This window comes from Phasianus colchicus, chromosome 5 (assembly GCF_987193195.1).
Source record: "Phasianus colchicus chromosome 5, bPhaCol1.hap1.1, whole genome shotgun sequence".
Classification (NCBI taxonomy): domain Eukaryota; kingdom Metazoa; phylum Chordata; class Aves; order Galliformes; family Phasianidae; genus Phasianus; species Phasianus colchicus.
Genome location: NC_143440.1, coordinates 19,023,377 through 19,039,895, shown reverse-complemented (window position 1 = coordinate 19,039,895; position 16,519 = coordinate 19,023,377). Strand labels below are relative to the sequence as shown.

General features: G+C 35.7%; 1 protein-coding gene across 6 annotated transcripts in view; it reads left to right on the top strand.

Annotated features, from left to right (window-relative positions):
- The window catches only part of SHANK2 (SH3 and multiple ankyrin repeat domains 2), a 351,210-nt gene that overhangs the window by 220,971 nt on the left and 113,720 nt on the right, over nt 1-16,519 (top strand). For all 6 annotated transcript variants that reach the window (XM_090140753.1, XM_090140754.1, XM_031593318.2 and 3 more), the window contains one exon: nt 1,368-1,492. In XM_090140753.1, the coding sequence (XP_089996879.1) occupies nt 1,368-1,492 (125 nt within the window). The remainder of the gene's footprint in view (nt 1-1,367; nt 1,493-16,519) is intronic.

Below are 16,519 nucleotides of genomic sequence, written 5' to 3'. Positions count from 1 at the left end.
ACTGTGATGGTATATGTAATATTTTGTCATTTATCTGTTTTGTTATGCAGTTTACCTAAGGGAAACCTGCTTTCCTTATAAAACCTGCTTCTTTATTTCAATGACAGTCTGTTTAAATAGGTCTGTGAATAGAAATAGACAAGAGAGTGATGTTTTGTTTAAAATAGGTGTGGATCTTCTGCAAGGTGACATTGGTGCAGTTTTAGTATGAAAATATGATCTTTTTTTTATATCTTCAGAAGCTGCACGTATGTTGCATGGCCTGTAGTGTGCCCATTTTAAAAGCTGTTCGTATATTAAATTGCATGTTACTTTTCTCTAGACTAAAATCTAAAATAATGGCATTCTTAAGAGTTAAAAAAAGCATTCTATTTAATGCTTTCCTTTTTAACTTTCAGTCCAGTTTGTTCCTTTTGTATTTTGAAAAATATATATGATGGTATGTCCCATCTCTTGCTCCCCCCCCATTTTTTCATGGGTTCTCCCTTGCCTTGCTTGAGCATGAAAAATATTCCTTATTTTCATTCCTGGGACATCATTTTTGCTCCCCCTCTTCCTGCACCTTCAAACCAGCGACACCATAGATTTTCAGTGCTGTAAATGCTTTTCTAATTAAATAAGTATTTTTGTAGCTCTACTAGGAAAGCCAGTAGTGCTAGCTTTTAGTTAACCCATTGCCATGAGTTGACTGTGCATCAAGCAGAGGTTACTCCCACTGTGCAAGCCCAACTATTTTCCCCTAATTTTCTCTGTAACAGTGAGGGCGCCTCAGGTGAAAGACCCAAGGACTTTTCTGCTGGTCTGTGTACGTGACAGAGAGAGGAAAGGCTGGTTCAAGGGCTGATGTTCCCCCTTTCCATAAGGAGTGCTTTCTTCTGTTATACATATACATATACAAAGAATTTTTCTAGAGGAAAAACTGACTTCTATCTTTTTGCTCCTGCTATCCACCCTCCTCCCTGCCTAGGTTGGCCAAATGCTCTCTTCTGTCTACAGTACATACCTCCTTTGTAGCTGGGTGTTTCCAGAGTTAGAAGCATTTTGCCAGGCATACAAAAGGTTTACATGAAGTCATACCGAATATCCTGGAATACTCAGAATCCAGCTTTTGCCCTGTACAGCTTGATTTAGCCTGTGTCAGTAAAGAAGCATGTATTTTTCTCTCCGAATTGAAGACCTGTGGATTGCTATTGCAGAGATTGCACTCTGTTCCCAGCATTTTGATATTCTTTGAGGCCAAGTCCCTTACTTTTAGCACTCGTCATTTTTTAACCATAAATTTGAATGGCCAGGAATAGGCCGTTAGTTAAGTGGTATTTGCAAGCATTTCCTAACTTTCTTTTTTAATGTGGTATTTATTTCTAAAGCTGACACACCAATTGAAGAATTCACCCCAACTCCAGCCTTTCCTGCTTTGCAGTACTTGGAATCTGTGGATGAAGGGGGAGTAGCATGGCAAGCTGGCCTGAGAACCGGGGACTTTTTGATCGAGGTAGGAGATCCTGACATCTAATTATTAGTGCTCTGCTGGGGAAAGGGCTGCTTTTCCTTTTATAGAATTTCCTTTGGAAAAAGTGTATGATGCTTCTGAAATAGCAAGTTCCATGGAGTAACACCAGTAACTATTTCACCCTATCTATTTTTAAAACTCATGCACCATTTAGAAAAGCAGTAAAAAGAATAATATTCAGGTTACTTGGGAGGTTTCTATTTGTTCTCTTTGTCATCTGAGAATACAGTGGCAGAGAAACATGAGGATTTTGATACTACTTTGCATTATTGAATTCAAATTCAATTTAGTTTCTGTGTTTATTGCAAACTATCAATCTTCATCTCTAAATATTTTTACAGAGTCACCAAAATTAATGACTTCTTGTGATACTATTTCTGCAATCAGAAATATTGGTTTGCTATTGGGAAACTGTGAAGATAAAGCAAATGGCTTGAAATTAGATATTTACAATTGTGTATTGTAAATACAGTCATACACACACACACAAAAGTGGATTGCAATATAAACCACTCTTTTAAGTGGCATATTTAAACAATGCCTTTATTCATACAGAATATGTTTTTGTCTTTTATATTTTGGAAGATTTTTGGTTGGGATGTTAGGTTTTGTTGCAGTAGTTGGTTCTCCTTTCTAGTGTTACTGGACAGTTTGCAACAAGATCGTGATTTGGGATTTCTTCCTCTTTCCGTACAACTCCTTCATAACTAACAAAGTGATGCTGTGGTTCTTTGAAAATAGGTTTTTTAGGGTGGATCAACAGAAACTCGTTTGTAAGAGCTGCTGCTTTCTTTTATCTTTTTAGAGTGGTTTTTTAAAAGTGTCTGCTTTGTTAAATATTTACTGATACCGTAGCATTTATTTCTGCAGAGCTGGCTTTTCTATTCAGGGGAGAATAGAATGTATAGCTTTCATTTGTTGCCTGCCTGAACTTCCATGGTGACTGAATTTAAATAGGTGTACTGCTTCATACTGTAACAATGAAAGAACAGGCTTTGCAGATTTTTAAAGTAAATAGATGTGCATTTTGACCAGCGCCGTTTTTCTTACTGTTGTATAGACTTGTGTCCATAACAAACTGTTAGACAATACCTTACAAATTGTACTGATACATACTCTGAGCAAGAAGGCTTTCGAAACTAAGATTTTTTACAATGGTTTTGAAAAAAAAGAAAAGCTTTGGTTTTGATTTCTTGATAGGCTTTTAATCTGTAGGAAGTATGAATAGTCTGTACTGACTGACTTCACAAATAGATTTAATGGTGAATAACATGTAACTTAATGGAGAGGATTACTGGATAACTGTGCGTATGAATTTTTTTTAAAGATTAATGAGAGAATCGAAGGAATCTGGGATACCTAATTCTGCTCGAAGGTTTACCAATTTTGTTGCTAATGAGAGAGCTAGAATTAATTGTCCAGACAATCTCCTAGCTTTAGCTTGGAAGAACAGTTAAGCATGCACATGTCTTGCTGAATCAGGGCATTAATCCATACTTTGCAAAGGCCAGCATATTTGTAATTAATTTTGAAAAAGGCCATTGTTACATACAAATCAAATCAATTTATGTATAATTTATGTACGTCAGGTTATTCTGTTCTGAGTTTTACTATTAAGAGAATCTTGAGAATTCAGAGAATTTTAGGTTTTGGAGACTTCTGTGCTGGAGAAACTGCAGGGTTGTTGGTTACTTTCTTGTACTGAAAGATAAGATTTTAATATACTCCACCTTGTAGTGCATGGTTACCATAACTGGTGGATTTAGTCTGTCTTGCTGCAGAATGATTTCTTACATGACTCTAAAGTTTGTGCTGGTGTGTATAAGTGCCACCTCAACCATTTGTAAGTAACATCATGCATTTATCACAAATGTCACATGAATAATAAAGGAGTCAATGGGCATCTAGAATCCTAATTAGTCTCATTTATAACACTTGCGGTAGGTGTCAAGCATTGGGAAAGTGAGAGTCCAGTTTGGCAGAGGGCAAAATGCAAGGAAGAGCAGATGTTTCACACTTGCTTAAGCATGTTCAGTGACTTGGGGTCGTAGAGGTCAGAGGAGCCTTTTCTCTGACTCTGCTGAATGACAGTCTTGACAGGAAGATAGATCCCTTCTTTGGAAGCATAGTGAGGGTAGGTGTATAGAAGGAATCTTTCCTTCATGTTTAATTATGGTCTCTGGGACTTATAAGGGGGTAAAACAATCACAGCTGCTAAGCAAACTGAAGTAATTTGATGTAGAAGGTGATGCACGTTAAGCAGAACAGATAAAAGCTCTAGGTAGAAAAGGAAGAAAAAACGTTATCTTGTTTCAGCAGGTACACAGAGTAAATACTATCTGGAAGGGGGCTGGCACACTTTTATCTGATGGAGTTTTTATCAAGTTTGGGGTTTTTCTGAAAAGCTCCAAGATACTAATTTGTCCAACCTGTACAATTAATTTTAATGTAAGACTTAAGAAGCTGACGTTTCAAACTTGCCTGTGGAGATACAGTATTTACTGACTCTTTTCTGAAATTTTGGATGATGATACGGCTTTTTATTTTCTCTTCAAATCTGATCAGATTTTTTTGTGTTAAAACATGTAATGTGTTTAGTGGCTTTTCTGGATAGAGTTCAAATAAAATGTATTGAAAAAGTACATGACTAGTTTCAGAGCTGAAACAGCTAGCGACAGCTGTCATTATATACTTATTTTCATAAGTAACTCACAGTTGACAATTCATGTGATTTTTCTTAGCTTTGGTAAACAATTAGAAATGGAGTATGACTATGACTTCAATGTTATTAAGTGAGAGAGATGGTATGCTTTGCCTTAGTTGCTGCTTTTTGATATTTTAGTAGGTATTTTGTTGAATCTCAATATCTGCTCAATAAAAGAGAGAAAAACAGGTCACCATACCAGTGCAGGTGCTATGAAACCTGAAACACTGTGGGATCCATTAGAAGGATGTTTCAAAAACTTCAGCCATCATTAAGGTATACACCGATTATGAAGCCATTGGAATTGGTTGTAAATTCATCATTGTGACTGAATGGCTGTAGTATACGTGCTCCAGTTTGTAAAGACTTCATCAGAAAATATCAAACTGAGCTGATTTGGTTTATTTAAATCTTTGCAAGAAGGAAAGGCATTAGCTCTGATTCTAAATCTCTCATTTATTAATAATACTAACGTGCCTAACTTGTTAACTTTATACAGTGTAGAAGTCAAACTGACCATAGAGGAACCGTTGAATACCATTCAAGAAGAGCTGTTTTACAACTTGACTCAAAGAATCCTGGGGTTTAGGGGCTCTGTTCTTTAGTTGATTTGTTTAGTTTTTTGTGGGTTGTTGTTTTTTGGTTGTTTTTTTGTTGTTGTTGTTGTTCTTGTTTTTTAATATATATTTGCTTTGATGAAGTGTATAACTGTCTTTAAATAAAAAGATCTGTTAATGTAGAAGTGGGCTTTTTAAGCGTGTCAGAATATTGTTATTATTATCATTTGATATAGAAGGCATGGACTATCTTATTAAATTAAAACTCAGTGGATTGTTATGAACAGAAGAAAAATCCTTTTTACTTTGGGAGTGACAGAGCATTGGAACAGGCAGCCCAGAGGGGTTGTGGAGTCTTCTTCTCTGGAGATATTCAAAACCCACCCAGATACTTTCATGTGCAGCCCACTCTTGGGAACCTGCTTTAGCAGGGGTTTGGATTCCATGATCTCAAGAGGTTCTTTACAACCTCTGTGATTAAAACTACTTGTTGTTGTATCTATGAATGTATAGATGTTTTGCAGGTGTTGCATGATGTGATAGATGGGGATTTTTCATCTATCACAGTACATACTTCCTATCAAACAATATCAGTATTTAATAATGAAAGTAATTCTGCAATCTTTGACTAGAATAATGCTTTTCTTCTCTGAATGAGGCATTGAATTGCATTTTTGTGCCATAAAATAACTTATTTTTCGAGATAAATTGAAGTGTTACTGTTATCAGAGTAGGATGGCTACTTATTTACATTCAAATGAAAATGTAAAATAACAAAACCAATGTATTATGTACTTATAAAAAGGAGGAAGGCAAAATCCAAGGTTTGATTTGAGAATCAAAACCAGAGGTGATACTAGAAGAAATCTCATCACTTTGCAGTGCAGCTTAGTTGGTATACATACATCATGCAAAATGGTCTGGAGTATTACTACCTCTATCTTTCTTAAAGGCTTATAGAATTCAGAAACACAAACTTTTTTTTTAAACAATATTAAGTGGAATATAGACAAAATGTATCATTTACAGCATTATTTTATCACTTTGCAGACAAAGGTATGTGACTATGTAAGAAGTAGTGATAAACATTCAAGAAGATATTTTGAACAACTGGAAAAATAATTTCAGAACAAAAGCTAAACACATATGCACATAATGCACATGAATAACTTTAGGTTCATATTTACCAATAGCTCAGATATTTATTTTATTCCAGTAAATGCTTCACACAAATTTCAAAAATTATCTGAAAACTAAGCCTTTAACTGTGTTGTAACTATAGCCATTATGGCAAGCATAGCAATGTTATGCCTTATATTTGTATTCAGTGACTGAATGGATTAGCAATAATTTACAAAGCCACCTGTTACTGACTTAAGTTCCTTGAGCAATCAAGAAATGTTTCCAACTCTAGGTAAGCTTCAGTGACTACCCCAAGTTTTCTTTTATTTCTGTTGTGAACCTCAGCTTCTGCCACCAGATGTAAATATATAAATATTTTTTGTGGAAGCTACATGGAGGCCATTCTTTTTCTCTCCCTGAAATAATCTGAGATTTTATTATTTTCTTCATAATAATAAAGGTTATCACACTGCATTTTTTTTGCAGTTGTTTTCTGAAACTTTGTTCATATCCTCCCAGAAGTTTGAACACCAGCTTGGTAAGAGTAGTTTAGTAACAACTTCCATAATTTTGTGTGTAAAAGGAGAAAAGAAAAAGACTCTTCCATTTTTTTGGTGGACCAAAGAGTAAAGTTCACCCTACACTGCTATCTTGTGCTTTTTTTTTTTTTTTACTTGGTTGTTCCTCCTGTGCATGCAGCAAGCCTCCTTTCTCACATGTTATGCAGGGGAATTGTAATACTTGTGATGGAGCTTCCTGAGCCCTTCTGTTCCTACACAAGGTCATATTCAGGCTTGTGTTTAACTGCACAAACAATACTCTTGCAGATTTTTAAAGAGAGATTTACCAAAATTGTAACAGTACTGAAGCATTTTAGCACACACACAATATAGCACACACACACAATACATATAATGAATAGTTGTTTGTATTTACGTACATACAAACAGGTTATTGAAATGTAGCAGGGCTCTTCCTTACATGCAGCTCTGAGGTACAGCAGGCCCTGCACATCTAGAATGGGTACCATTTTTCAAAAATCTGTATGTTTAATTGATACTCTGTTTCGTTCAACCAACTGTTCAAAGATCATTTCTGTTAAGTCATAATCCTCTTGGGGACTTTTCTAAATGATGGCTACAAAACAGAAGTATTTTTCTTGAAACCTTAAAAAATCCTGGGCTTTTCTTAAAATGGAAGTTGTTAGAGTCCAAAGGAAACATACTTTCTGTATGTTGATTTTGAAACTCTTACTGCTTAAGTGTAACTATAGATATACTAGAGAAGTTGGACAGTGGGGTCTTGGAAGAACAGCAGCCCTGATGTTAGTGGTTGAGAGTCCACTATATCTGAGCAGACTCTGCCCAAGTGGACTAATTTTTCACTTGATGGAAAATTATTTTGTTTTCTTTCCACTTAAACTCAGTGAGAGAGGGTTTGGGTTTGTATTGTTTTGTTTGTTTGCTTGCTTTTTTATTTTGTTGTTTTAATGGGTAATAGCAGCTGAATGAAAGAATTGTGCCTTCAAAGTGTTTTGGATTTGCACAAAAGCACAGTAGAAGAATGACAAATCTTTGGGATTTTTCTTTTTATCTTCTTAAATTCAGCCTCTAACCTGCAGGAAATGATGGTATTCCAAATGTGCTCAGTGTGATAATAAAAAAGACGAACCAATCTTGTTTTATTCTAAAAATACATTAATAAAACTGTTAGCTTTGTTGGCATAGATGGAAAGGGGCAGACAAAAAAGAATTTGGTTCTTATAAGAGCTCAGTTATTCATGCCTAAGCAAATAATGCTTTAAAATAAGTCTGAAAAGCAGAAAAAGAAATAAAAAAATCATTTTGTTGTTGTCAGACGTACAAAACCAGACCGCAATAAAAATTCAGAAGTGTTTTTCTTTAGCCTTGATTTTACATGAGGTAGATATTGTGCTTGTAATCCCAAGGTGCAAGAGAAAATGGCAGTATTTATCTGGTTTACAAAAAATCTAACAAGTACTTATTTGATACTGAGAACTGAATCAGCACTAGTTCTGTGTCCATCCAGTTCTTTGTGATGAGTCTTAAGGCATTTTAATCTAGACTACACTGTTTTCAAGAGAAGTTTGCTAGCATTCTGAGAGATTCATTCAAAACTCATGGGACTTAGCTATCCACAGGGAGCTTTTTGACTTCTAGTGATTATGATAGCCACCATTTTCCTCACTTCCTACTAAAAGATCCTCTAAAAATAGCAAAGTTATTTAAACATAAACTGCTTATAAACATCCAGTTCCTGGCCACTTAGAAGTGATCCAGCCACCTTGGGCATCCAGTATTTCACAGAAAGCATAGCTACACATAGTTCTCGCTTTTGCAGGTGTCTGCATGGTCTGTGTTAAAATAATACAACAACGATACAACTCAGCCATTTTCAGCTCATGAGTGTTGAGGTTAGATATCAAGACTCCATAAATATAAATGCAGTTTTTAAGGTATAGTTAAGAAATTTCCAGAAGACATTATATTAAAATTAATTTCTCTGAAGCCTCTTGGCTTTTTTTAGTCTTTGATACTATGGAAACCTGGTTGCTGGAATGGAGCTATAAGAAAAACAGTACTTGCGCCTGATATTTTAGGGAAGAAAATACAGTTTCTTCTCACTGGAGGACGTTTCTACAAATCTATGAAAGTACAGGTGAACGGAAATATATAAGTTGCTTCAAGTGGTGGAGTGTTGATAAACTCCTGTTGTTGAGTGGTGCAGCAGAACTATTCTAATATATGGTTTTTTCTCTTTTTCTTGTTTTCAGGAGCTCTAGGTGTTTCAGTTTAAGCCTCTCCTATGTATCAAGCAAGAGAAATACTATTATATATTATTATATAGCATTGCGTGTGAGGGTACATGTTTTTTGTGGTTGCTTTGATTGTTTTATTTACTATTTAGTTTTTGTTAATCTGAGACTGGCAATCAGCTATGTGACACTGAGTTCACCTAGTGGTTGTGACAAAACAGAAGTCTGTCCAGACATTAAAAAGAGGTCTGATTATCATATACTTTATAAGCAGTAACCCTATCCTCTCTTCCAACCCATTGCTCCTCCCTAATCAAACTTTCTATTTTTTTAATAATAGCTTAATTTTCCAATATTTGCAGTCTCAAAGGTGATGAATGACCATCCCTGGAGGTGTTCAAGAAATATTTAGATGTTGTACTAAGGGACATGGTTTAGTGTAGGAAATGTTGCTGGTAGATGGGTGGTTGGACCAGTTGATCTTGGAGGTCTTTTCAAATGTTGGTGATTCTATGATCTACTGTCACCTCTGTATCTGAAAAAAGCAAACAAAAACTTGAGAACTAATGAGTATTCATTTTATTTTCTATGTATTCATTTTATTTTCTATTTTTTCAAAACCTTAGCTTTTTAACTTAGGCTGTGCAACGAGGTTCCTAAGCTGTTTGAGATGTTTCAGAGGGTCCAGAAAAAGTACTTCATGCTGCTACACAGAGCAGACTCCCCACTGCATTTTTAGGGGTACTAATAACTGCAGAAACACTTGTAATTTAGAGAAATTCAGAATTTTTGAATCCAAACTTCTAGTAGAAGCTCTGTGTTCCTTTTGTTACGATTTGTTTTACATTCAAATTCTATCATATTTCCTCTGTAACAGAATGACCATGGGTTCCAGTCTAATCAACAAATTACTGAAAAAAACAGAAGGCTTTAATCCCTTCTTCTTTTCTCATCTGTGTGTGGTGATAAATGTAAGAAAAATCACTAACTTTAACCTCCCAGTCTAATTCAGTTCCTGACACATTATTAGGGTATGTATTAAGAGAATAAGGATCTCTCTTCTCTCACAGGTCGTAGAAGTGATAAACATGAGGCAAAGAGGGCAACAGCATTGAGAAACAACCCAGTGATGAACTTCTTGCTGATTTTAATAGATGAAAAAGAATTAAGTTGAGGAGGTATCCTAAGCTGGATCTGAGTTAACTGGTGGCCATATCTCTGAGCTGCTGTGTTCCTCTGTGGTTAGTTTACAGTTATGAAGGAAAGCAGAGAGTGGGAATTTAATGAAGATGGCTTCTGAAGGCTCAAAGCCTTGTTGTGTTCTGTTGCATTCAAAGTATCTCCTGCAGCTTGTAATTGTGGGAGTCAGCATATTCATCTTGTAAGGAAATTGAAAAATACTTTAAATCCATCTGTAGTGGAAATGCTAAGTCATGGCCTGAAGCAGTGATTGAACACCTGGTGGGAAGGCAGAGCCAACCCAGGGGAGCTCAGGTGCATGCAATATACCTGAGTGACCAGAAGAGGTGATGCCAGGATCCACTCCTTTCTAGACCCCATTTAAGGGTTGGTGGAGGTGAGGATATCTTGCTGGAGATCCCTGCCTACCTGAGGCCTTCCCAAGGTTAGCAGATTTTCTTCTTTTGTTTCTGCATCCATGGCTGCTGTAGTGGGTCTTGTTCTCATTTGCTGTAGCCTGGGATTGTGCTACCCTGCTATTATTGCTATACTTTCCATCGCATTATAGTATTACACCATCAGATTAGAAATAACATCTTATATTCTACTGTAGCACTGATATGAATCTTTTCAGAGGCTTGAATATAACAATAGAAAATTATAATCCTTTCTTTTTTCTGTTACTTCATTTTTGTTCCATGTGTTCTGGCAGCAATTTAGGGAGCAAGGTTTCTAGTTCCCCTCACCTGATAGTATAAAACTTTTGCTAACTCCAAGGACTCTATTTCTCTGTGGTGGTAGGAAGATGTGAGGGTCTCCTCTTCCTCTCTGAAGGCTTTGCTGATTGGATCATTGAAAATACTCCTAGCAAAGAGATCAAAGTTTTAATGCAGTTTTTCAGTAATTAACTTCCAGTAGGGTAGAATTGGGTAGCTAACTATTCAGTGATAGAAAATTTAGAAGCACAAAGATGAAATCATGGAAGAGTTTTTATAGCTTTGAGCAAAAAGTGCTGGTTCTAGTCAACACTTGTCATTGTACAGAGTAAAGAAGAAAGTTAAGATGGAAATGTGAAAATCCTGGGCAGAATAGGTTGTTGCGGAGAGAAACTTCACTGTGAAATATCATTATTTACTAATTTGATGGTTGCTAAAAAACTGGCATTAAAGATTGCAGAAAAGTCTTTTCATAAAGACTCAGCTTGGACTTGCACTCACGTGATGTGACAAAATGTTTTTGCTACCAAACCATGTGCTAAATAGAGGTGAGGCTACATACGAAATTCATGCTTTGGGATCTCAAAAGCACATACATGTAGCAGGTAGCAACGTCATGCGTTAACTATGTTGCATTTTCTTTTAAAGAGATATAATCTCTGCAGAATCAAAAAATCCTGTTTTTCAAATCATGAAGTACTTTCATTGCAATTATTCCCAACACTAGATAGATTTGTGCAAGGCAGTTGTTAACAGACGTGTTCTAAACAGTACATTTGGTGCATTTATTTAGGCTGAGACTTACTATGATGCAATTTAACTGATACATTAAAGAGGTAACTGTTTCTGAATGACCAGCAAAATGCTTATTTCTTTAATTTTCTAAAAGTTTTTTTTTGCTAGTGTTTTCAATATCTTTGTTTCCTTTACTGACTATGCCAATTATGGAGCTGTTTTTTGCAAATAAGATGCATTTTGGAGGTTAAACTTAAGATGTTTCTTGTTTTGTATTTGGTTCCTATAATTCCCTGTGTATTTTATAGAATTCATTTGAGATATTTTAATAGAAATCAAATGTGAAGAACAACATATTTGCTAGGTGCAGAGCTGGAAATGATGTAGGAACTTACTGTTCAAAAATCAACAAATGGAGCTATTCATCCAAAAATCTCATCTCATTTTCTGTTTTTTCCATTTTTGTCTCCTTATCCCATGCAAACCTCTCTGGAGGTGCTTTTCAGTTCTTTCTTCCTTTTGCTTTCTTATTATGTGCTGCAGTGTTTTGTTGATTTTACACAACATATCAATCCAGGCAATTTTTTTCTAGAAAACCTATAAACTGCATCAGTTCTGTTGCGCGAAGCTCAGGAAACTGCACTTGTCCTGCCAGTAGTACAGGGAGGTCCTCTGTTGCCATTTTAAGAGACAACAGATGTTATCTCTATAGAGTTGTTGGGATAATTTGCAGCATTTTAGAGTTCTGTCAGGCAGAGTTTTAGCTTTTGGTGCTAACTGTAATTGTCTTATCCATGTGTCTGTGTTTCATCTGCTTTACTGGAAGGGCAAACACAGAACTCAGAATGTTCCCACGATGGATAAATGCAATGAAGGCAATGCATGGTGGCTGGATCCCCCGTATCTTGAGTCTTGTAGTTTAGACACTGACTTTTTTCACCCACCCTCTTTCAAGGGAGATATAAATCAATTAGGACTAGATTCATTTCATATGGACTTGCTTGAATTTGTGTTAGTGAGAACTGTCACTGGAGTAGGAAGGCTATTTGGTTACATTTTTTCATCTCTGATGGAATTACATAGTCAAAAAGTCCTTGTTTAGCAGCAGAAAACAGAAGGAGTGTGGAAGTTAAAAAAAAAAAAAAAAAAAAAAAAATATTACCTGGTACAACATGTTACACTACTATAAAAATCATAAAGAATATCTTCTGTAAACGGAATATTGTCAGCTTTTTAACATTAGATACAAATTATCAATAAGTGAAGTTCCTCTTTAATTTGCATACTAACCCATACATATATGCCAGGTTAGTTTACGCATCAGCTTTCTTTGCTGTTAGTTTAAAAAAATAAATGAATTGTGTAGTTAAATATACTTTGTTTTGCCACTTTTACTGCACAAATAGATGTCATTAATTCATTTAAAGTTTCTTATATATTTTTCTAATATATATATATATATATATATATATATATATATATATATATATATATATATATATATATATTTTTTAACAATAGATTTTGGTGGTGGTAGTTTTAGGCTGCTAGTCACTTATCGGCCCAGGAACCTTTCAACATAATTACTCAATCAGCAGATCAGTGACATGAGGGCAGTCTTTGATAGATGAATGAACCCTTTTTAAATAACAACTTTCAAATAACTTGCAGATACCCATTCTAGAAAGCTGTGTATTCACAGAAAAAAAAAAGTATAAAACTAGATGAAGGAAGGTACCAGAATTAAGTTGAACTCCCAATGTGCCTGTCTCAGCAAAACAGAATCAGATGGAGATTTTTGCTCACTTCAGTGGCATGTTACATGGTTGAACTAAAACCTCTGTAGCAGTCTGCCTGAGTTTAAACAGCTGGTGTATAAGCAGATGATGGGAAATAGCGCTATCATTCAATCAATATTAACCATATTCACATACGGCTCTGCTTTAGAGAACTGAGAATGGTGAGCAGTAGTGTAGTTTTATCTTAGCATTCACTTCTTACGTTTCTATATAGGCTTAGGGCAGCTGTACAACTACAATTGAACTTCTTAGGCTGAGATTTAGATTTAAACAGGTGCCAGTACACGGTGTGTGTGCGTGTTTGTGCTGGGGAAGATGTTTTTTTCATTGTAGTTACTTTTTCATGAAAACACAAAGTAGGTGTGTGTTACAGTTTGCTCTGTTGCTGGTTAGCTGAGATTACCGTTTAAGTACAGAGATTATGCAGGAGAAGCATGAAGTTTAATGTGTGGCCTATAGTTCAATGGAGAAGAATGCAATCAAAATAATCTTTCCAAAATAGTGAATGTAGTTTGGATATTTCATGCTTTTTGAATACTCCAGGTAGGTCGATCTTCCACACTTCCAGTAATTATTAGATCTTTAAACAGGCATGTTCAATTTCCCTGAATCATTTGTCAGTCATTTTCAGAGATTTTGATTCCATTATCATTAAAAAAAAAACCAAAAAACTAATGCAAATATTAAAATGAAATTCCTGATTCTCATCATCAATTATTGTTGTTATTAATCTGAAATGTCAGGAAAAAAGTGTTAAGTCTCTGATCTTCATTTTTTTTTTTTTCTTGAAATCTCTTGATTGCCTTTTCTTGTTAAAAGTTGTATTTATTTGTTGGGCTCTGGCAATATATATAATACTTGTAATGGTAGACTGTTTATGTTTTCTGTTGGCACAGAGAAATGCCTCAATAGCATGTTCTCTTCTTATCAGGCATTTGTGTCTGTTAGTATTATTGGCTAATTACTCATATTGGCTAGTTTGACAGTCGTCTGGCATTTTTGTTTTCACAAAATCTTTGTGGTTCAGATCTTTTGGCTGTTCTAGTAATTTTATCTTTTCTTCTAATATTTAGAATTCATTATTTTCTGTATGTCATGAACACTTTTCGTCCCCTTCTGAATTTGTTTTCCAGACCATAGAGTACTGAACAGAGAAACACTGCCTTCAATAAAATATGCTATGTTTGCACAGCAACTTCTTTTATTGTTCTGTAGTGTTCTCTTTTGGATGAAGTGTCTCTCTTGAATTATTATTTTAATTAGTTTTGATTTGCTTTGGTTATTGTTCTCACATACAACAAACTGTCTTGCAGCAAAGTTTACTCTGAAAACTGTCCCATTACATTTACAGACACTAAAAAATTACAGATCAGGTCCTCCTGGTGCTATTCACTGTTAACAGAGTAAGAGCTTTTTGAAGTTTATCTCATCTAAAACAAGCTGTTACAAACTGTGTGGAGTGCAAATATACGTATCAACTTTTTTCAAGGAAGAAAAAACACTGAAGAAAGACTGCTTGGGACTTAGCTTTAAGAAGCCTTCAGTAGGTGACTGTTAGAATCATCGTGTCTTGCCAAGAATTATCCAAGCCAAAATAAACAATGTGTTTCTTTCCAAAAGATCCAAACAACAAAAGAACACCCTGGCCTATGCTTTTGCAGAAATTTCTTTCTGAAGAACTTCAAACCACATTTGTGCTGTAAGCAAGAGCTGGGTTGTCCCAGGTTTGGGACAAAGGCGGTCACTTCCAGCAAGTATTTAAATTGTGCTGGATGAATGTGGTCTTCATGTCACTGTATATAAACTAGTTAGAAGTTGATGAAGTACCCACCTCATCTTCCTTTCTCTGCCAGGAGTGGTAAGAGCAGTCTGCTGCTGCAGACAGGGAGCAGCGTACATCTGCTGCACAGAGGTAAGAGGGAGGCAGACAGTCCAGGTCCCTTTTCTCACAACACCACTAATGCTGGTGCTTGCATTACCTGGATCTAGCTACTCTGCCTATCACGTTTATCCATCTCTTCAGGTTGTTCATGTTATATGGCTGTTTTGGCAATCTGCCGAGATCTTTCTGAGTAATGCAAGTGATGGGGAATGATGATATTAACCCTTTTTATGTTAGCCAAACATTGATCTTTTTTTATAAGTTAGAGAGAGCTTGGTAACTCCCCTGGCCCACCCTTTTTCCTCCCTCCTGTCCTTCAAAATGTTACAGAAGACTATGCATGAAGTAGCCTAAACAGAGAGTTTCCTGCTGTTATCTTCTGAAAACAGTACAAAATGACCGGGTATGTGCTAAAATGGTTTTCTTGTCTTATCAGAGTTCACAAACTGTGCTGTTATTTGGTTGTTTAAGGTGATAACTTCCAAACGGGTAGGAGTCAGTAAATCTTATATAAAAGTAGAATTATAATCTTCCTTGTTAAATAACAGGGCTGGAAAAGGATAAACTTCCTAGGGAGATGGTAGCATTAAAAAAAAAAAAAAAAAAAGTAATGTGATTCTCTATATTTCTTGCAGCAATTTGAAAAGATAATGCATAATTCTGTTTTCCCCTGCTCTACTGAGCTGTCAAGGGCAAATCTGAATGTCGTCCACAGTGTTTAATGCTGACAACCTTTCTCCATTTTTGTCTCTCTTACGGAAGTGAAAGATTTGCATTTGCACTGTAATACAGCACTGGAATGTTTTCCTAAGGTGAACCAAAAGATAATGCTTCCTGATCTCACTGTGGTATGTTTTCCAGATCGTCAGGTGGCTCTATTATTATTGCAGAGAGCTGCTTACTGGAGACGGTCATGTTATGCTTACTGTTATTAAAATATTGACAGCTTGTCTCTGCCTTAAGAATAAGACAACAGTATTTTGAAAAAGGATGGACAGAGAAAGTGTGAGTAAGCTACCTTTTTCAAATACAGGAAAATGAACGTGCTAAAAAAAATTGTATGGGCTTGAATTTCAAGGAAAATACAGAAGTCCATAAACATGTTTATTTTATGAACACTACTGATATGCTAATAAGTTCTATTTCATTATGAAAGTCTTCATAAAAAAATGATCTGAGATCTGTGCAGAGACTCAGTCAACTTTACCAGATACCCTTTCCTGCTTTCCTTTGCTTAGGTTAGTGTTCCTTTACTACACTCAACTGCTTTTTTTCTCCTTATGTTTTCCTTTTTCGCCTTTTTTACTGGAAGATGTAAATTTTGGTGCTTAACCACTGTGAGCTGTATTCCATGCGGGATAGCAAGGTACATATTGTTGACATACTGTGACCTCACGTAGCATATTGTGTATCAGCCCAGCTGACCTACACATCCTCAGGCTTGCTTGTGAGCTTCCCTGGGCTTTTTGCCTAGGAGCAAACAATGCTTATTAACTCACTCTTGAGTTGCTAATAATTGAAGCAGTGTAATTATAAAAT